The sequence below is a fragment of the Gallinula chloropus genome (genome assembly GCF_964237585.1).
Source record: "Gallinula chloropus genome assembly, chromosome: 5".
Lineage (NCBI taxonomy): Eukaryota > Metazoa > Chordata > Aves > Gruiformes > Rallidae > Gallinula > Gallinula chloropus.
The window spans coordinates 40,563,332-40,590,350 of NC_140090.1; the positions used below are offsets into that span (position 1 = coordinate 40,563,332).

General features: G+C 45.2%; 1 protein-coding gene across 1 annotated transcript in view; it reads right to left on the minus strand.

Moving 5' to 3' along the window:
- TMEFF2 (transmembrane protein with EGF like and two follistatin like domains 2) overlaps positions 1-27,019 on the minus strand; it is a gene marked incomplete at both ends in the record, with an annotated part of 128,873 nt that overhangs the window by 7,743 nt on the left and 94,111 nt on the right. Inside the window, 2 exons of the mRNA XM_084265053.1 lie at positions 24,553-24,612; positions 25,792-25,940. Coding sequence (XP_084121179.1) covers positions 24,553-24,612; positions 25,792-25,940 — 209 coding nt within the window. The remainder of the gene's footprint in view (positions 1-24,552; positions 24,613-25,791; positions 25,941-27,019) is intronic.

Sequence of the window (27,019 nt, forward strand, 5' to 3'; positions counted from 1 at the left end):
CAAATGAGACACCAGAAAAAATAATTTGACTATTCAAAAGCTGACTACAGCATAGCACGTGAGAAATGTCCGACTGTTTGTGTTACCCTCTGCAGACTCTCCCCTCACACCCAGGTAAGGCAAGGCAATGAGGAGGAAGACTCTGGACATTTGCAGTAACATACCATTGCAATGCATTCAGTCATTCAACACAACGTATTCAGAAAGGTAACTTTATGGATGAAGTAGAAGACCAGGAGTCATTAGTGCTGTGCGCCTGTGCCCCTGAGACGGATGGCCTCCTCCCCGTCCCACAGCATGAGCACCTTTAAAATAGGTTGACTTTCTGCCCCTATTTCTGCAGTTCTTAAACAGCCCTGAGGCTGCAAATCCCAGAAAATACTTCCCTCCACGTAGCCAGGAAAATGAAAGTTCATTTAATTGTGGAACAAGGATGTGCTCAATGCTTAAATGCAGAGCGGTCCTTGCAATAAACTCAGAAAAATCTTGCAGGCCTCTGAGGTGTTAACTAATCTGGGTAATTTTGGCAAAATCTTCCACTTAACCAATACTGATGGTAAAAGTCCTTTTTTTTTTTTGTGATAGCAGCATCTAGCCACAATTAATTAAAAACAGAAGAAAAAAAATCTCTTGATCGACATCTGAGGAAATGTAGTTTACGTACAAATAAGCTGAAGCATTTGTATCTGCCAAAGGAAGTCCCCAAGTGTTATTATGAAACAACTATGGCTTGTGTTCTGCCTCCCAGCCAGTCACGGCGGCAGAGGTACACTCAGCTGTCACGGTGCAGTGACAGTTCCTGGGCTTGGGGCTGACGGCTGTCTCTGGGACAGCGCAGACAGGACAGGATGACAGGAGGCATGCTACAGGCATGGCATAACCTCCTTTGAGAACTTCTCCAGGAATTTCTGCTATTGGGAAAAGCTGAGATTCAAAGATCCATTTGGTCTGGTGCTAAACATTTTTGGCTACCTATCTATCAGCCTCTAGGTCAGGCACTGGCTACCAGCATGTGGAATATATACATAGAGTTATCCCACCAGGATTTCATCTGAGTTCCTTCTTTCCACCTGGAAATCTTCCTGGAACAGAAAAAGCTGTGTGACATATGCCAGCTATTAATGGACCTGCCCAGCGCACACAGGTAGATCTTGATCGGGATCTTGCTGGACTCCATGCACACATAGTGATGTACAACATGCCGATGGCTCTTGGCTGTGCTGGACCTCTGCTGTGGCCCACATACAAGCCTGTCCTGAAAACTGCAGTGGGAAGTACAGGATCCTCATTAACACACAGCTTTTCTTCCGTGGAAAATATTATGCCGTTTCCTTCATCCCTGCCATTAGTGGGAGTTTCCTTCCTTTCTGAAGAACAGGAGAGGGTGCGTGGGGGTGCGTGTCTCCCTGATCCTTCCTTTCCAGGTACTGAGACATCTTGGCTACATCTATGCACCACCCTCAACCGGCATGAGAACCCCTCCTCTCTCAGATGAGCCAGCAGCGCTGCTAAAATGGTAAGAAGCCAAGTGGTTTCTGTTTTAAGGCACGCTTCCAGGTGGTGAGGGGAATAGTTACTTTCAGGACAGACGAATCTGCCAGGATGTGAAAGGGGGAGCAGGACCTCTCCCAGACTTGCAGATGTTCTCGCTGTGTGTAGGCTGTAGGGCTGGTTAAAAGAGGAATGAATTTTCCTCCTCCTGCAATAGTGTGGGTAGAAACCATGTTTTCTTCAAAATAGGTCTCTAGCATGCTTTAAAGTAAATCTAGGATCCTGCGGAACTTGATAATTACGCCTCCAAGTGTAATGTGATGGTGGGAAATGCTTTGCTGAATCAGAAAGGAGAAGGCCTAAGCTTCATAGGGCAAATGCTTTATCCGGGAGCACTTGTCATCTGGCTAGGAAGAGACCACCACACTTCGGAAATGAAGCGTATGCAGTCCCTCATTTCCACCGATGACTCCTCTAAATGAGTTAGGGAGTGAACATTAAGGCAGAGAGAGTGGAAACCTGTTTTTAGTTTGATCTGCCATTTCAAGTTGCTCACAATAAAAGCCACATTTAGTTCAGATGAAGCAGCTCCCCTCTTCCAGCACGTTTTGAGTTGACTCAAAAGATTTCCTTTGCCTCAAACCAGGTTATTTTTCTCATTACATAAAACATATTTTCAGCTTCAAAATAGAGACCTAAGCACCAGGACAAGCTTTAAATGTTCCCTCATGTTAAAACTGGCTGGTGTAATTTCTGAAGGATCTGAGCACTTCTCAGTGATCCAGCTGCTGATGAGATACTAACTCTCATGAATGCACCGCAGGTTTTATATCACTATGAAACCAGAACTATGAATCATTTCTAAAAGGAGAGGATATAAATTTAAAAAAATGTTTACATTATGAATCAAATAGCTGAACAAAATTTTTAAAATTTAAACTAAGTGAAATAAACTAAGACCTCCTCCCTTATTATAATTTTAGATTATATATAAATTCAGTCCTGGAGGCAAGCCAGACTACTCAGATTACAGTGTCATTAAACTAAGAAGCTCCTCCACCATACCACCCTTATGCCTACAGAGAGCAAAGCTTAAGGACCAAGTTACCCACAGCTCCATATTAATCAGGCAATGGCACAGACCCAACTCAAAGTTCCTAAGGTTTCAGTATATGTTAAATTTTGTAACTCCTCTTCAAACATTAGACCTCCTGCATTGTTACTGGTAACTATGCATGAAAGTTTTCTTTGCCCCGAGACGACAGATTTGTTCCTTCTTGCAACAACTATTATCTGAGATGGGAGCTGTAATACCTAGAGCTAAAATGGGGCTGATTGGGTCACTCCCTCCTGTCTCTGGACAAATGTAATTCCTGCCACATTCCTCAAAATGCTTCCCTTTTTTATTTGAAAAAGAAATACACCCTCACCCTCCAGATCAAATGTATTCAGAGATCTTCTTCTTGAAGCATTTTTCTGATAGAGAATGCCACTTCGATGAAACCAACATCTTTTCCATTTCTGCAACATTTTTGCATCTTTAGCCTAACATGACATTTCATATTGTTCACATCTTTTGTTAGTGCCAGAACATGACATGATAGCCTATCACAGAAGATATACCAGTCAAAACAGATTATTTTTAAATGCATTGAGGCCAGATGCTACTTTGTGTAGACTGGAACAGCTTATCGTCGTGCTTACTAGAAGAATCTTCCCAGTTGAACACTTGCTCTCCAGCCTTTCTTGGATGGCAGGGAGATGCTGAGACAATTGGGTCTTGAAAAGTTATCCAGTGTGACTGACCACCCCCTCAGTAATCTTGCTTTTCCTGATGGATTATCTCTTAAAATTTTAAATAAATTATTTAAAGCTATCTTGTCTACATTCCTTACTATCTCTGGCTGTTCCTGTTCTCTTTTAAGGAGGAGTGGAAGAATAATTTCAAACATACTTTGTATTCTCTTTATTTTAATTTCTGGTGGTGATATATGCCTTTCCTTCAGTCTTTGGCAGCTGAATGTGTACCATGAGGATTCCTGAGTAAGTATGTCAGTGAAGGTGGAATCTCAAGCTGAAACAGTCTGCCCAGCTGCAGGACCCGACTCCGCAAACAGCACAAACCATGCAGCCAGATTCTCCTCTGGGCAGCCCTCACCGGTCCCCAGCTCCCATCTGAGCTAGCGTGTGACTTCTGTTACACAACTGAACGTGTCGAGTAGCGCCACTGTCAAAAGGAGTAAGTCCATTAGAACCCTTGATGAGGATTATATGAAGTACTGCCTGGAGTGCCCAGGAAATTCTTTCCAGTCATAAATTCCTGCAATCCACTTCGGAGAAATTAGATAAAAATCTAGGAAAAAGATAGGATTCTTACATCCAAAAATCGACTGCCAGGCACTTAACAATCAATTCTGCAGGGCTGATAATTCTGCTGCTCTCAATGCTTAAATCAGTGAGACTTTGGAGGTGATTTCAGGCAAGCAAAGAGGAGGGTTGCAGCCTGTAAATTCTCACGGTTTTACTGCTGGAGCTTTGGGAAATGGTGGTGGGTAGGCGATGCCCATATGAAAAAATATTGGCTCATGTACAGTGTTAATACCTAGTGTACAGTCATTGCTGGACCAAGGGAGGACCTGAAAATATATTTATATATACACATATATGTCATCAAATAAGGGATGAGATGGCAAATGATGTGCAGCAGGAGCTATTTTGACACCTATCTCATTGGAAACAGTGGTTAAAGAGAATCGACTTACATAATAATTTAATCTTTATATTCCTGAGGTCAGTAAAATTTGCAGCTGAAAGCTCTTGCTGATATTGAGGTAGTGGCTCTTTACACATCACATCATCAGACGATTTATCAAGGGAGAAAGGGATTCTTGGGTCAAATGTATGTCCTTAACCTTCTCAACCCCTTTTGGAAGTGTGTCCCCTCCCCTCTTTTTACCTCCTTGGCAGCTCTCCCAAAGATGTGCTGCAGAGCATAGCTCTGGGAACTTATTTAAGAAAGCTCTTCTGCTCTGCATGACAGAGAGCTGGTGCGGACAGCTCTTGTTTGTAATCAAAATGAAGGTCCAGAGAGCATCAACCCATTGAGCAAAGGTGCCCCGAGTTTCATGGAAGAGCTTCAGTGACTGACTAGGGGTGGGCAGCTGAATCCTGTGGATTAGCCACAGGACAGTTTATGTTACTCATCTGGAGTCTTCACAGAGTCAGGACATGCTGCTCTTTTGGGGTAAAATGGAGCTTCTCCAGCCTGGGGACATTTGCAGGAATGGGTCTTGAAGGTCCCTCTGTAAAGTCAGGAGGAACGGGGTGGTAATGGTGTTGCTCCCTCTGAAACTGCAGAATTGCTTTAGCAGGTTTTCCGGTACTTCCCCTCCTCTCTAATAGCACCTAGCAGGAACTGAGGTCCCACAGCACCTTACGAGGATCAAGTCCCTAAGCAGGCTTCCTTGTAATGAAGAACCGTGATGACAGATCCCAGCTCTGATGAGAGAAAACAGATTTCTCCTGCGTCTTTGCTCAACATCTCCAGGCACCCTGCCCTGCACAGAGCTGCCAGCAGCCACGCTCCCATTCACCAATCCCACCGTACCTCACCCTTAACAGCTGCCCAGACCTGACCTCTCACTTACCTTGACACAGTACCTTCTCTTCTTCTGATACCTTTAAAGCCTTGCATCTTGATCTTGTGAATACTGAGTGCCTCTTTACAGTGAAGAAAATGTGTGCAAGCAACTAAGGACAAGCAAAATCACTGCTTGGGTGGGCAACGGAGCGGAACTTCGGCAGGAATTGCTTGCTGCCACTCAAGGGGAGCTCGTCAGCCCACTCTCCCTGAGAGCTGGTGGAAAGCGAGACACGGAGCATCAGCTGAAAGTGCCTGGCACCGCCATGCCACAGCCCCAGCCGAATTTCATCCCGCAGCCACTTCAAGTACGAACTTGAAGCTCGCCTTCCTACATCCACGGCACAAAAAGTACCCTCCCCATGTTAGCTACTTTACCGAGGGGGAAAAAAAAAGAAATGGAACTTTGTGAATTAAATTACACTCGCTTCTTTTCCCAGGCACAAAATAGGTTTGCCAAACACAGTAATTTATTAATTTTAAATGTTCCTATGCAAATGAGCTCCCTGGAATAAGATAACATCCACTTTCCTATTTAAAAATAATCTTGTGCTTTTTATGTTCGAGATGATGGCAAGATGTCCCAGTGTGCTTGGGAAAAAAATATTGTGCTCTGTCTTTTGCAGCACTGTATCGTAATTATTCAGCCTGCTGCCATTATTAATAATAGAAACCAATGAATTAAGACACTAATAATCCCCAGATGTTCAAATGGAGAACAAAATATTTTCAGCTTGTCAGCATATATATATGGGCTATGCTACATAAGCTGAAGCTATCTCCGAACTTCTGAAGTCAAGAAACACTTTTATTTACAACATCTGCGAATGTATCTTCCTTATTTGAGAAAAATGCTTGAAATCAGGCAACTCATTAATCATTCTCATGCACACATCAAGACCACTTGTCTACTTAAAACTAAATGTAACTTCTTTTTTTTAACCCTCATTTGTTTCTTCAGAGGCCATGGTCCAGCTGTACCCACTGGATAGGCACAGATGCCTCACCCTAGAGACTTTACAGACCCCGAGCAGCAGTGGAGGCTCCTACGTGCTCCTAGGTGCTGCCAAGTAGCTACTGTGATACAAGGTGCAATACAACCCCAGAACAGCACAGAACTACAAGCACAGGCTCATGCACCTGAACAGGAATACCCAGCAATATTAGCCAAGCTGAAGAAGAAAAGAAAAACACCACGCCACATGGGCTGACGTCCTGCTTCAAACCAGCAGTGTCAGGTGCTCGCCCGAGACACAACTCCTCCCTGGGGTGACCACTTTATTCAGGGAGGTAAAGCAGGCTGCCATCTGACCTTATCTGACCTTCTCTCCTCCCCACTCCCCCCATTTCATCCACTGACCCCTACCAAGGCTGTCGGTAAAAGCTGAGGTTACTGCCATTTAAAGCAGATGCTGCATGACCACCCACACACTTGATTTTGGGGACATGGAGAGATGACTCACTGACCTCTTCCTTCAGCAGCTTCATGGAGCGGTTCACTGCTGCGTGTGAATGGCACCTGCCTCCTTCCCAGTCCGGCAGCCTGAAAAGTTTTTCAGCTCCCATGTCTCTGTGTTAGCTGTCACCAAGTCATCCCTCAATACTTTTGCGGATAAATGACACAGATGAAGCTCTTTAAGCCTGCCGCTGCAGGGGCCCATCTTGAGGCCGGTCATCACTGCTACGGGTGTGATCTAATGATGCAGGGCTGTATTGAGGATTCATCAAAGCCCTGGGTAAAGGGGCCCTTACAGTTTGTGCTTTCTTCTTTTGTGCCAGGATTGAATAAATCTGTGTTAACCCCATTCCTAGGACAGATTAAATCCTTCTTTTTGCTAAATCAGGCACTATTTGGTTTTGGCATGCAGCTGATGTTCCCTTCACTCAGATCCCCCTAAGAGCGACGCTGCCAGCCCTGTGGGAGCAGTTTCCCCCCCCTTCAGAAACCAGCCATGTAAAGGAATAAAGTTGTTGTTTTTCTCCTTGCATATGATCTCCTTAGGCAGCTCATGACAGAGCTCTCAGATGATGAGTTAACCTTATTATTAGTGTAATTCTGTGTTGAAAAAAAGTTGGTGTCACTTTAGAGATTTGTGAGTTTCCCTCCAATTAGCCTGCATGCCTGAAGGCAGAGGGACGAAAGCTGTATCCATCACATGCAGCGTGGCACGAGCCAGGCGGGTGTCATCCCTCTGTGAGAAATTCCTCCCAGCAGCTCAGCCACGGCTCTTCCTCCCATCTGCCTCTCCTCGAGCTATTCATGAGGGTCAGTGCTGGAGGGGGTCAAAAATGGACGGTGGGAAGTGGACCAAGGCTCCTCTCTATGTCCTTCTCTCTGAAAACCCATGCCCAAGAGTTGCAATTTACTCCTAATACCAGGTTTATGGAGGTGGAAATACCAACCCAGTATGTGGATGTTAGCTGCAGCAGGTCTGTCTTTATGTGACCAAATCATGTCTCCTTCAGAGCAAGCAGGTATGGGTCTACAGAATGAGGTGGAGGGTGGCTAGGAGGGATACTGATGTAGGAAGCACCTCTGCATTCAGCTCTATCTTCTGGGCCACAGGAGACAGGGCACTGTCCCTACCACACAGCCCCACGCAGCACCAACAAACACAGGCTTCTTTCCGGCAGCAAAACCAACTGGGCCGGGTCTAACACACAGTGACACAGCAATATTAGTCAGCTTAGTTAAGTTGCGATTAAGTAATAAAACTCCCCAAACTCGACAGAGTGGTGTCCTGCTGCTTCTCCTTTGTCTGCTACTACACGATTTCTCTATCAAAGCAGGCTTGCTAGAGCTGCACTCTGAGAGTGGCTTATTTATATGTAGATGCAGCTATATGACATTTCCAAATGCCATACATTTGCATATGAAGGTTCCACTTTTTTTTCCCCCCTCTTCGAGTAAACAGAGTCTGCTGTGACTCCAAAGCAGTGCTTTCACTCAATTGGAGCTTTGCGAGCATCATGCTCCTTAAGAAGCTTAAAAAAACCCCTGAAACGCCTCATTTTCATAACGTGGCAACCTTGGCTATCAACAGAGTCTACAGGCAGGTCTTTTGATTTATAGCTGCACCTTTGATACTGAACCGAGCACAGAGAGCAAAGCTGCAAGACCTGAAGGTTTCATATGAAAGGCTACAGATAATCTGTAATACAAATCGATATTTGCAAATAGGCCTCAGCCGTACGATGGGAGCCTGTGGTCATCCTAAAAAAAGGCTGTGGGTTGCATTTGTTACAGCTATGAAGACAGTATTGATTTTTGTCACTGATCTTTCCCTTGAAAACAAGAGATGGAGTTTGTTGCAAGAGCTGCTGGGGAGCACCAAAACTGCAAACCTAACACAAAACCACAACCTTCTGCAATGCTGGGAAAGCCAAGTGGACATTATATATTCAGTTTTCTTGTCAAAAGAAGATAAGGCTGAAGCAGATGGTATGTGGGCAAAGTTTCAACCTGAATACATTGCCTTCTAAAAGCCAACCGCACTAAGGAAACAGCCCAATTTCGTGGCACGAAGCAGATGAATGCGTTACCTGCACATTAAAGGGCCACCTGACGTGGGTATGTGCTAGGGAGGAGCTGGAAGAGCTTCCCATTGGCAACGAGCGTAGGGTAAAATGAGAATCTCAACACCTCTCACGTACCACCTAGCGTGAGCAGCATGAATTATGTAGAGCACACAGACTGAGCCCCCTCCTCACACACGCTTGCGCTAGGACACGCAGCCAAGGGCACACGCTGAAGGAAGTGGTCCTTCAGCATCACCATGCAGCGTGGAAGTGTTGATAGCACGCAGAGCGGCTGGTGGAGTCAACAGACATCACCTGTCCTCCTCTCTCACAGCTCAGCCCTGTGCTGGGCTTTGAGCAGACCTCCTCCACATCCCCACTGCCCTGGGGGTGGGTGAATCCGAGTTGAGGATGAGCCACTCCCTTGAGCCTTTGCTCTGCCCAGTGTCTGGGAATCGCAACAGGCACTTCCTGACGGTGAAAACAGGCACCACACCATCACTGTGGTCTTAGTTTATGGAGTTTCACCCATCTTCCACTGGGTTTCTAAATGACTTTATCCTCCTCCCCCACCAACTGGCAGAGAGCATCAAACATGACAAATGGGATGAGGTGCCAGAAAGCTGATAAATACTTTTGATACGGCCCTAAAAATAGTGAAGGGATATTTGTACCCTTCTGACACTTTCCAAAGAGTAGATGGATATGCATGACCTAAGTTTTAAGACGGGTGTCAAGAATATTGATGTGTGGAGGGAACAAGATCGTTTCGCTGGCACGGCCCCGGGGGACAGTTGCATGACTAACGATGTCTCCCATCTCCTGTCTCCCAGCCGCGGGTGTGCGGGGAGGGGGCTCAGAGAGGGCAGCGCCGTTGGTGCTCATCCAGAAAGAAGGTTTCAGCTTGCAGTGCAGCTCTGCCCACCTAGGACGCACCTCTTCCTCCATGGGAATGAGGGAAATGGGGTGCAAGGACCTCAAGTGCCTGGTGGGATTCTGGGTGGCTGGCTGGCAACATGGCTTACACTAGGGCAGGCTGCAACTGACTGCAAATGCTGCACAGCTCTGAAGGGCTAAATGGGAATTAAACTGCCTAAGGACAGCTCTCATAAACACAATGGGATGAAATATGCATATATCCCGATGGAAGAAAATTCTAGATTGGGTGTGGATTACAAACAAGAATTTTGGCGCAGAGTTGTTCTGGAGGACAAGTAAAACAAGACGTTGCAATTGCTGCCAGGCTAATTCGTGCTTCTGATCGAGCATGACAGGTTCCTGGGAGTACACTTGTAAATTTAATTTAGTATTTCCAGCCCACCTCTGGAAATGTGGAAGCCAATTAGTTTTTCCGCTCCCTTCCAATTCCTACAACAAAGCAGACTCCAAAGGCCACCGATTCACACACGCAGTCCCAGCATACTGAAGTTACTCCCTCTTCAGCACCCATGCAGGAGTCTGGCAGGAATTTAAATACTGATGCAACTAGCAGCTCTTCCTGTTTTTAAGGACCACATCGATAAAAAGGGTCTTCGAGCAATTTAACTGTGGATTAACGAAGCATGGTTCCATGTTTGTATGGAGATGCATGTCGTCTGTATCTCTACCTGGCAATATCCAGAGGAACATGCACAATTTTATGTAACGCAAAGCTGCATTTTCCATCAGTCAGCTGTGTGAGTGGCTTTCACTGGCAGAAAGATCGGGCAGAAGGGAGATCAATGAAACTAAACAGGGGCTTCGTTTTGAGAAACCACTGCAAATAAAAGCAGACCCTAATCCAATTACCAGTCCGTCCCCTAATTTCCAATAGGAACTCCAGGATGGAACAGATTGTCTTCTGCAGAAATCAACGGATGGCAAGAAGCAGTATCTGAAAAGGTCTGCTATTTAGGCCTGCCAGTGTGGTGTTATGAGAATTTACTTTTTGGTTGCACACTTCAAACAAACAAACAAAAAAAAATTACAACCGAAAGCAAGTATGAATGGCAAAACTGTCAGAGAGGCTTGATGGAAGGCACAGAGATGGAAAGGCTGCCCAGGTACGTGACAGCATGGACAAGTAGGTCAGGGACGTCATTTTGGCCACAAGGCATTTCCTTCAGTCCTTCTGACAAACTGAAGGACTTACAGCCCTAGTTCTGCACTGATTTTATATTCAGTTTTGATTACTAAATTCGGCTTTTTGTTTTTCCCCCTCCTTTTTTTGGGGGGATGGAGGGGTACATGTCAGTAAAGTGCTGCCAAGCTGGAGTGTGACACCCATTTGGCTCCCTTCCCTCCTTTCTTTTTTTCCAGGGTAGCATCTGTGCTTGTAAAAACATGCCGCCCGAGATAATTCATCCAGGAAACCAAAGGAAGAGCTGCAGAATTTGGGGGAAGTGTGTGTAAGAAAATAGGAGACTGAAATAAAACCACCCAACTCCAATATAGGGTATTTTTGAACGCTTCCTGAATCACATGCCTGGCAAATCCCTTGTGCATATCTCGGTTATTTTGGTTGCCCGAACATGACCCTGAATGGCTTGTGACTGCTCAGCAATGTAAAAACATGATGGGTCCATTCAGCCTACAACATCTGCCCAGTTCTAACAATAAAATCTTCTTTTGGCTGCTTAGAGGAACAGTTTTTAACAGACTGTCCGTTATAAATTCCTATTCAGCAATAAGTTCAATGTTTCCTTTCCTACGCCCGAAGATGGAAAGATATCCCTTACTATTCCCAATTCTAACTGTAGAATAGCATAAAATAACACTGCAGCAAAACATGTTGTATCTTTTACCTCACCTGCCAAAGACACATTTTGTTTCCCACCTGCCACAAAACTCCGCAACGGCAAGACGAAGCTGAAACCTTGGCATGTTCTTGGCTTTGCAACGGAAGGGTCTGGCCTTGCTGTACGAATGTAAGCTCTGGCCTGTTAGTCAGATGCCAAAGCTCCACCAGGCAATAGCTCTGGTCCCTCCGGCTCCCTGTGCCTCCACACGTGGGTATATTTTGGTGTGATGGGACACAGTGCGAGCGCACAGCATTGCACAAAGAGCAGAGCAGCTTCTCTACACCACGGTGGTGCCAAGACTCATTGCCATCACAGAGCCCACCTTGAAACACAGCCAGAAAAGTCTATTAAGAACATCTTTTCTTTATAAATGAATACCTGCGTTTACTGTTTTTATATGCCCACACCTGCTATTAATGTCTTAGAGAAATGAGCTGTAGAGATGGCATTTGTGTAAATAAAGGGTTTGGCATTTTATCTTAGCACTCACTCCAGAGCTAATATTCAAAGTGAGAGAAGCTGAACGGAAAAGAAAGGGCAATTTTGGCAAATGGAAAATTTACTAAGAATAAAAATGGATGGAAAAGCTGCACGGAGAAATCACAAAGCTGTTAAACTTCATGGCCATTCTACCACTAGCTTCAGTGAAACCAGAATTTTACCTACTGCCTCTTTTAATCTTATTCACTCTTATAACAGTATTTTAAACCAAACAGCTGACATCCTTCTGGCTGGCCAAGGCCCTTTAAATCACTGAAATGCAGGAGAGGAAAAAAATCCCCAGTGCCAGATGTGCCTAAAAATAGTCCCAGCTCTTGTTGAGGCAATTCGCAGAGGAAAATGTTTAGCATATATCATGCCTGACAAAACACTAATACTTTATCAGGTTTGATATTATAGACTAATAACAAGCCTTTCCATGGCTCCTTCATTTGCAGAGCACAGAGACAGGCTAGACTTCTGCTACTTGATTTTAGAACAGTATTTTTTTTTATTTTAATTTTTTTTTTATTTAATCCTTTCCCATCCAAGGTAGATGGAAGTACACTTCCATTACTAAATGAAATTGCAAATGAAATACCCTGGGGAGGGTGTGTTTTTTTGATGTACACCTGACACAGCTTTAAACCACAGACAAAATAAAGAAGGAGATTAAAACCATAGGGAGGGGTTTAATTTCCTGCCTCCCCCAACCCCGAAAAATATTTTGCCATTACGTAAGGCTGTCTAAAATGGCTAAGGCTGGTGATGGCAGCAGCAGGCAAAGAAGCACATTTCAGTTCAGTGCAGGTAACAGTCTGAAATAACAGAATCAGGGAGTATCTCAAGCTGGAAGGGACCCATAAGGTTCCTCAAGTCCAAGTCCCTGCTCCTCAATGCCCTGACACTGCTCCTCTAACAGCATGTTTCCTTTACAGCCATAGTGTTTCCAGGAAAAGTGTTTCACACTAACGCAGTGCTCGTGAGCGCGCGGTATGACGACAGCCCAAGCATGCTGGAAGTCACCTCTCTACAACTCTCTACTCGAGTTACTAGGAGCGCCTCAGCTAGCTCGTGGCATAGCCGTGTGCCTCACGCCGCCAGGCTGGGCAAACACCTCAGCGGACAGAAGCTGTAGATGATATTCAAAATGCTGCATCCCCCACAGCATTTCTTACTCCTATAAACCGTTCCCATTTTCCTCAGGTAACAGGTTTGTGCCACTGGTGGCTTCACAGCGTCTCATACACAGAACGTTAAGAAACATAGAAGGAACGTTATGTTGCTTTGCTCCGACACCCAGAGCATGGGGCTCAGCAGACGCATTCAATGAAAAGATGTGGAACCATCAGCAAAGTGAAAGTGATGTGGCAAGATACTTGCCTGTCTCGGCTCTCTTTACTCCGATCTATTAAACCAGGTAAAAACTGCTACTTGTCCCCATGTAGTTTCATTCTGAAGGTCTATTACAAATAAACACACCATCTCCTTCCTTTCTCCCCAACCATACTACTTCTCCTTCCACCAGATGCATTTATACTTCCTGAGTCTAGGTGGAAGGCTTTGTTATCTTAAGGCTCGGGTTATCATTTCACGTGTCTAATTGGTAAAATTATCATGTGTTTGTATCGTAATTTGACATGATGATACTCCTTCTGGAAAAGATGATGTTTCAGTCAGTGGTAAGCAGCAACTTTCCTTACTACAAAACTTATTACAACTGTCATGTGCTTTCATCTCACCGTATTTTGATATCTAACATTTCACAAAGAATGCCAAAACATCCTGTGAAGCAAAATTCTGAAGAAATTCAGTTCTATGAATATTTCAAAATATTTTTTTTTTTTACATTGCAGACTAGATCAAATGCAAGTATTTAAATGCTGATGTTTTCTGAAAATGGATATTCTGGCATCTCATTATAACTTTAACTCTCAAATCTTTGGGAACGCTCTGTAATTCCTAACAGCAGATTTACAAAAACTAGGCCTAAAATACAGCAGCTAGGCACAAAAATACAGTGTGGTACTCCCTAATATTCATTAACTAACACAAACTAGCGTCATGGATGGCAAACAGCTGCTGTGCACCACCTCAAACATCATCCTTCAAGGACGACTCTTCAGCTAATCAAAGTGCCTGGAGCCTAGAGGAAGGGTGGAACCAAGGGAGAATGAAATTCCTCCCCAAATCCATACAACAGGATTAATTTTCCCAGCATATTCCTTGGGGAGGATTGACAGAGTCTTGTCTCAAATGCTTTTTTTTAACTTTCCTTTCTTGTAGGGGAGGCAGGGGAAGTTGATAAGGGGAAGAGGATGCTGCCAAGAGAGAAGTGCCTTCATGAGAATGCCAAAAGGCCAACCAGTACCTACCATCTTCCTGGTATGTGGATGAAGCGCTAGGAGCTACAGATGGACACCCACACCACAGCTGACACAGGGTGAAACCCAGCTGTCACAGCAGAGCATTGTAAGAGTCACATGTGCATCACCCCGCATCACAGTAAGTTTCAGACTGTACCTGTACATGCCCGTTGGTCCTACAGAAGGACCAGGCTGCATGGTTTCTACAGGCTCCAAAGGGAGAAGAATCTAAGCTTCCCCCTGACTTCTGCTGTGAGGTGGGTTTGGGGCTGTCTGCAATAAAGTTAAGTACAGCTCTGTGAATGCCACTTCATCTCTGGACTATTCTTTCACTGTCAGATGGAGATACTGTTACTTTATTATCTATTGTCAGAGGGAGCCCTGTTACTGGATGCTGGCATACCTCAAAGGAGGGGCCTGTAAGGGGGGCAACTCATCACAGAAGTGGCAAAGATCCAGCATTAACTGGGTGTCACAATGCGATTTAGTCAGGTATAAAATGACCTTCTTTTGGTAACGGTAAATCCTTTACTCAGTGATGCAGCTCTGCAGGGCATAGTATTATGCTGCGTATTCCACGTGTCCAAGGCAGACAAATGGTGGCTGTAGATCACACCATGTTGCTGGATTTTTATTTCCATAAACCTCTGAAAACAAAGGCTGGGAAGAACGTATTCTGGGAGCAGCTTTAACGAGAGCATACAACTAGCATCACTGCAACCCATGGAAGGGTTTTTCTAAGGGTCCTTTCCTGCGCTCATTTCTTCTGGGTATCTCTTGCCATTAGAGGTCCTATTTAGAAAGGAGACATCTTGATAAAGGCAACTTGAGAAATCTGGCACAGTTCAAGCTGCGTTGAGTTTTAGGGATCACATTTTTATGTGTAAGCAGGAAAAGCGTCTTTTTTCCCTGCAAGATGTAGCTCCCTTTGAGCTCATTCATTCTTCTGATCAAAACAGAGCTGCTGAGCGGAAGACAAAGAGATCAGAGGGTGCTGAAAGGCTCAGATTTGCTCAGGAAGATGGGTTTCTATGCTCCAAATAAGACAAAACATATGTAAATGATACATGGTGAGTTTACGGACAGGGACACAAAGAGAAGAACCTACAGAAATGCTTATGTCAGCTCATGTGTGCTCATCGCTAGTGCACATGCCATTTCTGGTTTTATCCCTAACCTCTAACAGAACAGAATGTTACAGAAGACTATTTATGTGAGAGTATAAAGGAAAACCACAACTGGTAAGGTACACAGTCTTGGGGAAGCCAAGACGTGGGAGTCAGTGTGAGGAGCAAGCTTTATGGATTTTGCACAGTTCTGATGGAAACCCTAGATGGAAAAATATACTGGCATTACAAACTCCGCCCTCACCCCAAATCTTGACAAAGCTTTATGCCTGAATTCATTTCCAGGACTTAAATACTTCAGGGATGCTGACAACGGTAAAATAGCTTGGTCTGATTTTGTAATATCAGGCTGCCCATGCCAATACCAGCGTGATGAGTTGGCACTTGCTTTGCCTGTTCCCTTCCTTCAAATCAAAACTCTTAGCCTGGACAGACACACGGAATTTTCAGGCTACTGAGCTTCTAGGCAAATCAAATGTCTTTCTTTATCACGTTAACTCACAACATTACGGAATTTGTTTGTTATGAGAAGGAAGCACAAATGAATTCTGCAACTTTTGATTCACGTTCATTAGTGACTAAATTAAGGGCTAAGCTTTAAAGGCACAAATGGAAGTGCTCTTTCTCCTTGAGCTATGTCAGTCTAGGTAAGGAGATGTGTAGAAGTTCACCTGAGACCTAATTTAAGTTTTAATGCTAACAATTACAGGTTCCATGAGCATGACACTGGGAAGTGGTAAGTAATGAAAAGGCATGATGTCTCTCATTATAAAAGCACAAACCCAACCAGAAATCCAAAAATACAAAGCCCATTTTACCAAGCTTAGCATATGTGCTTCAAAGTTAAAGGAGAACTCCCATAAAAAGTGAGGTATTCTCTTGAGGCTGGCAGATTAAATGAGCAATATTTCTCTCTCCCTACTGCTTGTTTTCAAAATCTCCATAAGCCTGGTTTGATTTTGCATGCTCCTCAGGAAAAGTCTGTTAGGAGGAAGTGCTGTTAAATCACACAGCGCGGCATTCCACAGTGCTGCAGTTTCCCTCTTACATGGGTCGTGGTTTTGAGGCTACTATGTGACCTCTACAAACAGTGTGTCTGTCTTCTATTCTAGAGAAAGTCCGTTGATTTCAGTAAAATGGAGCCAAGCAGGATCTATAGAAGAAAACCACCCGGGGTAGCCATTGCTGTGGCACCCACTGCTAAGCAATTGCATTATGCTCTGATTTTCAGATTTTAAACAATAAAGCATCCTTCTCTCCTGACAGTACAGAAGAATTCTGGAGTGATACTTTCTGCGCTCCACCCTTCCAAAAATCTGGACTTCGAGAAAGAAGCAGCTGCAATGTGTCATTTAAAAGCAGCACTAGGGGCAAGAGAAGGTTTCAGGGCCACATAAGTAGTTGGAGCTGACACTGCTGGCTACTTGGGCTTTCAGCAGTAGGTGGAGGAGCTGACAGTAGTTCAGAAGCTGCTGGCAGTAAGATTTACTAACTGGCAGTAAGATTTACTAACCAGCCAGCCGGCCTCTATCTCTACTTTTGAAATTATTTTTCTGGACATCAACAACAGCAAGGAGCTACGAGGCAGAGGAAAGGCTGGAGACCACTGTGCTGTCAGAATATGGTCACCTCTGCCTGTCTGCAAAGTCACTCAGAAGAATCGCAAGAAGAGGAATGGTTTTCTTCTGGCACTCCATAAACTAAAGTAAGCTAGCCAGAGTTATTACTCTCAAGTGAACACTATGTGTTTTCCATTTTGGAAGTCTCCAGGTTCTAAACCATGAACTGAGACATTTCTACTTTTTGAAAATTTTCTATCAGGATTAGGTAGGCAAAGTAAGTAAAAATGCCTTCTCCACTTGACTCTATTAGGAAATTATTTTACAATGGAAGAGTGACTCTGTTCTTGCATCACCTTGACTTTATGTGCCCCAGACTTCAGCTATTTGTAGCTACCTACCTTCTGAACGATCAGACATCTTAAAAGGACATTCAGGAACATGGGGCATAACATGGTCACATCTCCTGGAGGGAGATGCCCTCATTGATCTCCTCAAGTCACAGGCCAAAAAAAAACCCCAAGAACACCCCCCCCCCAACATAAATTGTACGGCCAGAAATACAGTCTGTACTGGGTGTCTTCCCTTTGCTTTCCTGAGCTCACCTGCCCCCATTTCGCAGCCTGTCACCGTGCCCACAACTTCCGCATGTGTTTGTAAAACCTTGCGCTTGGAAACACAAGCAATGCTTGCAGCAGCCTTCGAAAGCTTGGTCTTTTTAGACGAACTGGAGCATCCTTGGGAACTGGAGCATCCTTGTGCTCCCAAATGCAAGGAGTGTGCACACTTGTGCGTCTAAGTGCCGGTGGAGACTGCAGCTAGGCAGCACCCATGCTGCCACACAGCTGGCAAAATATTAAAACATCTATTTTTATTTTTTTCCCCACCTCCCCCACTCCCCAAATTTTAAGCGATTTGCTGGAAAAGCAGGACTGCTTCCTAAATAATCTATTTATTTAGTGTGACAACCTCTGACTTGGGGGTCTGCAGAATCGAGCGCCAAGCAAATCTGCATGTGCAAGGATGCAGTTTTCCCAGTGTTTTTACAAAGCTGCAGATGAGAAATGGTTTCTCTCTGGCTGTGATGGATGCGCAGTGCTCAGCTCTGTGTCTCACTTGCTAATTCCATTAAGAAAAAAGGAAAGCCTGGTTCACAAAGGCAGAGCAGAACTGCATGATAGTTTATATCCCATAGCTAAGCTCTGGGGCTTTATTATTCTTCACCAGTTTAGGAATGGCTGACATGGTAGTAGACACAAAATTTAATTTAAAGGGACAATGTCAAGTGGTTTACACTCAAAACTTAACCTACTTTGAAAATGTTACAATGTGGAGAAGAAATCTAGTCTGAAGTTCTCATATTTTATTCCCGGGGGGGGGAAATAAAGAAAAAAGTCACTTTCTATAGCAATCCAGCACGGCTGTTCTGATTCCTGGCCCCTCTCCAGGCCTGTTACAGACAATGAAGATGGCTGTGACTGAATTCTGCGGCTCTGTATCGAGCCTGTGGAGAAAGGGATGCATCACACCCCCTGCGCTTCTCACATGTGCTGGGTCAGCGCACCGCTACCAGTTTTTCCAAGTTTTCCTTGATAGGCATGGCTTCTTCGCCCGTGCAAAGGGATGAGAAGTTAACAATGCAGAGTGGAGGGTTTCGGCAAAGTTTTAGGATAGTTTTCTTTCCTCAAATATAAAATATTAAGTTGTGTTTACTTTGCAGTCCATGATTCTCGGGCTTTAGAAGAGACTTTCTGATGAGCCCAAGACTCTTTATCCTTGGCATGGGAAATCGGCGGTGGCTCAATCACACAGCGCTGGCCCAGCCAAGGGAAGATGATGTGTTGACACAGATGGATTCTGCCCTTTTTGGTGGAGCAGTCAGTTTGCTTGGGCAACACAGCCATCTGCCGGATTACTCGCCTGAGCACCTACAGTAGTGCCAGGAAGGCCCCAGTGCCAGAACGTGGTCTGAAAAAGATCCAAGACTGTGGCGTAGATTTGAAATCCCATGGGAAACCAGGGAGGGGGGAGAGCAGGGAACGGAGCAGCCATGAGCAGATGCACAGCATTTTGTGCTCGTTAGCATTTCCCAGGCACAGCCACAGCATCAGTGCAAGGGGCCATGGCAGTGCCCACAAGACAGCCCCTGGACTAGCTGAGATCATGGAATGCACCACCTGAGGCTGCTGCCATGGCAGAATTCACTGCCCTCAAGGCACCCAAAAGTACAGGTCAAGCTGACTGTTTGAGGATGTGTGTTTTTGAGCAAACAAGCTGATGGGGGCTGAAAAAGCCTTCTTCCCCTTCCCATCAACTTTGCTGCGCTGCTGACATCCAGCTGCTGAGACATGATCTAATCAATGATTATATAGGGAGGCTTGTCTGGCCTGGAAGACGATATTATTGAATAGGTCTATCAGATTTGTCAGTGTCTTCGCTGACAATTTTCATGAATATATAACACGGAAATATGGCTCATCCATACTGACTTATTCCTTATAGTGCTCAAAATGGCTTGAAAAAAATCTCTGTAATTTGATAATGAGAAAGGATAAAATCAGTTAAGGGGATAATTGCTAATATCCAGATCTTAAGAACGGAATCTAAATATTGGAGAAAAAAAAATAGGCAAATGAATAAACAAGATGAAAACTCCTTGATTGCTTCGACTCTGAATGCGAAAACGCCACCGAAACAGCCAACTTCTTTACGGGTGCAATGGGGAAATTCAAGAAAACATCAATCACAGGACTTTCAGCTCAAACACTATATTCCAAAACATACATTACACTCACAATATTTTAAAGTGTTGCCTCATGGAAACTGCAAGAGGAAGTGTGTTTCTGTTGGATTTGAGGGAATAAAAATCCCACCCGCTTGTTTATTGACTAAAACCAAACCGTATTTCACAAATCTGCCACTTGTTGAAAAGAGAGAAAATCCCCCCTGAGTCTGATAAACACTTTGGGGTTTCAGAGAACAAAGAGAAGCCTGAGTTGCAGAGAGAGACACAAGCATGTGCACGTATGGATGCTGTGCTGACAGGCACTGCACAGGCAGCCATGGCAAGAGAGGACTGGTGCACTGGGAGACATGGACACTCTCCAAGAAGGGCCACTCATGGCTTGCTCGATCTTTTTTGTTTTGCTAAAAAGGGGGATGCTGCTTTTTGGGTGTCTCTGGCATTCATCAGACATTTCCAATACTAGAGCAAATCTTGCCTGTGTAAAATAAGAGCCCTTAAAAAACCCAAGATGATGCAAACTTAATGTAAGGATTTACGCCCCAAAGGGAAAAAGTACTCTGGATTTTACAAACCAAAAAATGTGTGTTCTTTGCAAGTATCAACGGGCTTGAAAGAACAGGAGGGAGCAAAGACGCTGATTGAACAGACGGTTTGAATAGTTCAATATGAAAAAAACCCAGCTGGGTGTTGGGACTTGTGGCTGTTTGCAAAGCTGTTGCCTTCCCCGGACCCCATGTTGAGCATGCGGGGGTGTTGATGGAAAAACCACACCACTCAGCTACCGCATCTCTGCAAAGAGCATTTGGCACTGTTGCATTAGCATAATTGACAACATCAATTATGCCCACTGCTATTTTTCTCCCTTGGGAAAATCAGTCCATATGAGTCAGTGTTTTTAAGTGTGCGGTGCTCACGGTCTTGGTGAGTTTTAGTGCCATTAAACAGTAGAGAACGAACGTGCTCTCCGGAAAGGGACGGGCTCAGGGAAATTGCTGCTTTTTCACACAAAGGTCCCCATGCTCAGGGCAGCATTTCCCTTCCAAGGACGTGAAGGTGGGAAGAAAGTAGTACATACATTGTAGTATATTCGTACAATAGCTACAACCAAACATTTCTGTACTTGAAAGAACATGAGGACGGTATGGCGTTTCCTGCCTGGCACACGTTGAAGCTGAATCACAGAATCACTTGGGTTGGAAGAGACCTTTAAGATCACCAAATCCAACCACAGCCTAACCTTGCCTAGTCCACCTCTAAGCCCATGTCCCCAAGTGCAACATCCACACGCCTTTTAAATACCTCCAGGGATGGTGACTTCACCACTTAACTGGGCAGCCTGTTCCAATACTTGACTACCCTTTCCATAAAGAAATTCTTCGCGATACCTAATCTAAATCTCCCCTGGTGCCATTTGAAACCATTTCCTCTCGTCCTATGGCTTGTTACCTGAGAGAAGAGATTGACCCCCACCTCTCTGTACTCTCCTTGCAGGCAGTTTTAGAGAGCAATAAGGTCTCCCCTCAGCCTCCTTTTCGTAAGACTAAAAAGCCCCAGTACCCTCAGCCACTCCTCATATGATCCGTGCTCCAAACCCCTTATCAGCTTCATTGTCCTTCTCTGGACATGCTCCAGCATTTCAATATCCTTCCTGTAGTGAGGGGCCCAAAACTGGACACAGTACTCGAGATGCAGCCTCACCAGAGCAATCTGGTGCATCTACACCAGAGATGGAACAATCACTTCCCTGTTCCCGCTAGCCATACTATTCCTGACACAGGCCAGGATGCCGTTGGCTGTCTTGGCCACCTGGGCACACAGCCGGCTCATGGTTGTGCACTAACATCCCCAGGTTCTTCTCCTCCAGGGACGTCTCCAGCCACTCTCCCCCAAGCCTGTCGCATTGTCTGGAGTTATTGTGCCCAAAGTGCAGGACCTAGCACTTGGCTTTGTTGAACACCATATCGTTGGCCTCTGCTCATTGATCCAGCCTGTCCAGGTCCCTCTGCAGACCCTTTCTGCCTTCCAGCAGGTTGACTCTCACACACAATTTGGTGTCATCTGCAAACTTACTGAAGGTGCACTTGATCCCCTAGTCCAGATCATTAATAAAGGTGTTAAAGAGGACCAGCCCCAGCACTGAGCCCTGCAGAACACCACTGGTGACCTGCCACCAGCGGGATTTAACTCTGTTCACCACAACTCTCTGTGCCCAGCTGTCCAGCCAGTAAACCCATCTAATCCATGTTATCCGAATAGTAAACCCATCTAATCCATGAGCAGCTAGTTTCTCCAGGAGGATACTGTAAGGAACAATGTTGAAGGCTTCACCTAAGTCTTCCTCTCATCCACTAAGGAATGTCCACTAAGCCTCAGTGTTACGCTGCTGTCCTCACCAACTACTTCTGAAAGCCTGGAGTTGTTACAGCTTTCAGACAGAGTGGTGCCTTTCCCATATGGCCTCCTGGTGGGGTTATGCCACAGACACTTGGGGACACCAAAGGCATGTGGACAGCCCTGCATGAACGAGCAACTTTCACCCTACGTGCTGTCACTGCATGCAAACATGAGAAGTTTAAGCAATAACAGATAGGTGCACAAAACGAAGATGCATTGTCAGCTGGTGCAAGTGACTGTGGTGCTGGCTAAATCAAGGAAGGGATGATACCTGGTGAGACCTGCCCAGGAGACACAGTCACTGTGCCCTCAAGGGCAGTCCACTGGGGCCTGACCCATACCAGGATCATTAAGAAGCTGCTAGCTAAGATGCAATGACAGCATTTTTCAGTGACGAACAGGTACTTAATGCTGATCCAGGATGTCTCCATCCCTCCTGCAGCTCTAGGTGGGTGAGGTGCCGTCTCCCCACCGCATGCCCCATCACCACTCACTGGACTGTGATCTTCCAGTCTCTCAACTCTAAGAGACCACCTCCAGACCTGCTCCTTCATGCTGTAGCTCTGCCCTCCTCCCTGCCCAGTAACCCAGTTTCCTCCCGTGTTCCCTGCTCGACTCCCAACCCCTGACAATGCTTTGCTGCAATTGATTTTCTTCTACCCACCACCTCTCCTTTCAAGCGTGGGCTGAAATATCAACTCTCTCCTAAGCAAGAGCTGTTCTCTTCCTCCTGCCCACTTGAGCTGAAGGTGCCTTCTGTGCTCCTCTTCCCCTACGACCCATGACTTGGCTTTCTCTTGGCATCATCATGACCTCCTCCACCTCCCTAGTCCTCAAGCTGCCTTTCCTCCCTCTTTGTTATAACTCAGTTGCTTCATGCCTAAATGTGCTCTCTCCTCTCTAGGTGATGTGGGTCGCTCCTGTCCTAAAGCCAAACCAGCAGACAGGTCCAGAGTGGGACAGGCTGCAGAATGCTTATGAAGGAGCTGCAGGCCTTCATCTTGATCCCCATCGCTGGGGATGCCAGTGTCCTCCCCAGTTCTCCAGCAAAGAAAGTAAAGGAATTTATGCAATAGTATTATTTACCTTCATTTCTAACTTAAATCATTCTGGCCTACTTGGACACGTCTCCAGCCCACCACCGGATACAACCTCAGCCATTCCAGCTTTTAAAAAAACCTGATTGCTGCCTCCCAGAAAAGATCTGAGAGTGATCAAGGTTTTGGGAAAGAGACTGAAACCCTCCTCTCTTAGCATGACCCTCTCTTCACCCATGGAAAGGCTCCTCGGCAGTAGGAAATACCTGGACCACGGCTCAGCTTTGATCTTTTTGGAAATTAATCCCAGCATTCACTATCCACAGAAATTTCAACCCTGACCATTTTGTGCTGCAGCTGCCCCAGGCACCTCACACTCCTCAGCCTCACCGAGCCATCATTTATTCACAGCTCTACGCTTTCATCACCATGCACCATTTTTAAGTGGGAACATAACAATCATTTCAAAAAGCTGGGTACCCTATTAACACAGGGGCGTGGTGCACAAAAGCAGCCCCCCCAGGAGATGCCAAGCAGGATCAACTAACGTCAAGAGGACCCTCCTGGTAAGCAACATGAAGACCTGTGAAACCATCAGCTGGATTTCACCCTAAGCCATGCTGCTCAGGTAAACCCAGCGATCTGCACCTACTCTCTCTAAGCACCTACTCTTGAAAACACAAAAATATCACCAACTTAAGCAATGAGCGCATCACCTGACCCGTTTTCACACCACCTCCCCAAAGGCTTGAGTTCTCAGCGTGAGCTGTGAATATCTGCAGGCACGTGCGGGTGCACACACACATTTGGTTTCTAAATCAATCCTCCGTGGCAAAGGGTGTAAAAAATGTCACCCCAACTCCACCAGTGTTTACATATTTTTAATTTCAAGTGTCACATAAGGCTATTCAGCCATTACATTTTACTGTAGCTTCTGAGTAAATTAAAATCATTCATCACTTAACCCCCCCCAACATTTTAAGAGCTTATTAACTTCATAATCAAACACAGACAGGTAATATTATCTATAACAGCGACACTTCATGGTATCACAGCTGTGCTGTGCTCTGGATTTTCACTCTCTCAAACCTGTATATTGTCACAAACATATACATAAACTAGTGCACAGATTCAATAAATTTTCAATAATGTCTGCTAATCCTGGCAAACAGTTTACAACATTTATTTCTGCTGTCAGAACAGGTGTTTTATGGCCAGAACATCTGTGCACTGATAAAAATGGAAGAGGCCCATTTGTTCAGAAGACAGTTTCCAACAAAAAGACGATGGTGGTTTCGTAAAGCAAACCAACAAAACCACGCCATGAGGATGAGGACACCTCACCTTGGGAAACAGAGGAGAAAAGAGACAAAGTTCCCGCGAACTGTGATTCTCACAGAACAGGAATCGTACCTGCGTAATCTGTCCTTGCGTAATGCCCGTCTTCCGACTTCGTGGTTGTTGTAGTATTGTCTGTGTGAAAAGAAAAACATTAAATTGCTTGGGGAGCCTGTGCTTGATACAAGCTATACCCCAGCCACTAGTGCCCAGGGAAAGGTAGCTTCGCTAGCACGCACAGCATTGGTGTGGGTGCGAGGCTCTCCTGGGCCTGACAGGTAAAACCAGCAGGATTGGGCTTTTTAGAAGAAAACGTGAAACACCTTCCAGTAATAAAACTTTTTTTTTTTTTAATTTAAAAAAACCCAACACCAATGTGTGGTAACAGATTGCAGCTGGGATAAATATATCGGTATGAAGCAGGAGGTGTCATTTCTGCTCTATTTGAAGTAATTGGGGAATTTTAAGATGTACCCTGAAACGAACTGCCACGTAGAGTGGTTAATTTTAACAAGACAGGAAAAAACCCAGAATGTGTTTAATACACCTGTATAGTACGGCCTTGTAAGTAGATGTGCTGAGGATTTATAGGTCAGAAGCTAAGGGGGAAAAAGCTATTAAGAGACTGAGCCTCAGCAGACACTTTATTTACAGGAGCTATTTAAAGGCAAATTTTCTTCATTTTTATTTTAGAACAAAATAGAGTTTTTAAAGTCAACTCAAGGGTTACAGGTGATATAATAGCCCAACAGCTGGGCAGAGAAGCACGGTATTCATGGAGAAACAAAGACAGTCTTGAGCTGCTATTGGCAAAATTTTCTTCCAGACACCTTTGGCATCTCATCAGCAGGTCAGATGTAAAACAAGCTCCAGCACCGGGCTTGGGAGCACATCTTTGGCATCTTGGGATTGCTTCATGCTGCTCCAGTAAAGGGAGGAACAGAGGATCCACCCCGGAGTGGCAAAATGTACCCGAGGGGCTCTCCTGCTGTTCTGCTCAGAGAGCAGAGCCCTGGGCAAAATCCAGCTGCCAGATTTCAATACCGATGCAGGGATGGACAGTCCCTGGCTGCTGCGGACAAGGTGTGGGAAGGGTTACATACACCACTCCTCATGCTTCACTTGGCATCTGGACCGCAGAGGGCTCTGTCCCCTCCCGCAGTCTGCGCTCTACAGTATAAACTGCAGAAGACTAATGGAAATGTAAGAAGTGCCAAATAAGAAGCCAGCCTTGGTTCTTTCGTTTTCTGGGTTTTTTTCCCCCGAACAGAAATTGAAAACATTCTTTGAAATGAGTTTTGTTATGAGAGTTACCTTGACATCGACCCAAAGACATGACTTCAATTTTCTCCTGTTTCTGGCATGATGCCTCTTTGATTTGACATGCATTATCATAAGATTTCCCATCGGAAGCACAAAGAGGATTGAAGTTGGTTTGAGAACAGTCAATGTTGCACACACACCTGCAAAGATAAGGAAAGAGAAAAAAGAAGAGGCTAATATGAGAAAGTTTTTTCATGACATCATAAATACACCTCAGAAATAAAAGTGTTTGTATTTTCCTGACTGCAAAATGCAAATCAACAGAATGAAAGCAGAGTTCTGTCGAGAGGTCATTTGTATTTCTGGATGGAAATGAAATGCGGGGAGAGGGAAGAGACACACAACAGAAAAGCAAGCAAAAGGAAAGATAAAAAAAGTGTGTTATACGTGGAAAAGTATGCCACAGCATCACCACCTGTGATTGCTTGCAAACCGAAGAACACCCAAGCTGCTGCACTCTCTTGCAATCAATAAAGCCAGAAAAGTCACCTCTGATGAGGTGAATTCACCATCATATGCAGCACTGTATACATGTGGTTTGATATTGATAAATGATTTAATTCTGATAATAATTAATTACAGCACCTGTAGGCACACTGATCATAACAGAAGATCCTACTGGGGTAAAACCACCTGCCAAGAGCGGGACTGACAGTAGCAATGCCACTACACTCTCTCTGTGCATAGGGCTGCTGGGATCTCCCCAGCTCCTTGACATGGTGGGGCTATTCTGTATCACAACCAGGGGAATGCTGTGCTGCATAAGCACTTTCTGAAGCCTATGGATAACCCAGCAACCAAAAAGCCTTACTCCAGTGTCACCAAGGAAGGCCAGCACCCACTCCCAACCTGGCTACATATGGGGTGACAGCGCCCATGGCTGAGAACCTGGCATGGGTAGGTTAGCCCTGTCCTTGGAGAGCTGTGGGGCTTTTCCAGAGCCACAACGACCCAGCTCCCGAGCTCCCGGGCTGCTCTGAGAGGTGAACCAAAGCACAGCTGAGAATCTACTTTGAAAGTCCTGTCCAGATCTGAATATACACACTAATGCGGACATGTCCTGATCCCAGTAAGCCTTGCCACTGCTCCTAAGATGGAGAAACCTAATTACTTCCACCAGCAGCAGGCTGCAGCCTTTTTTCTTTAGGTTTCTCCTATTTCATTATCATTGGCGATGTCAGACACCCTTGGGCACCGGCAAGGGAAAGGCATGCTAATA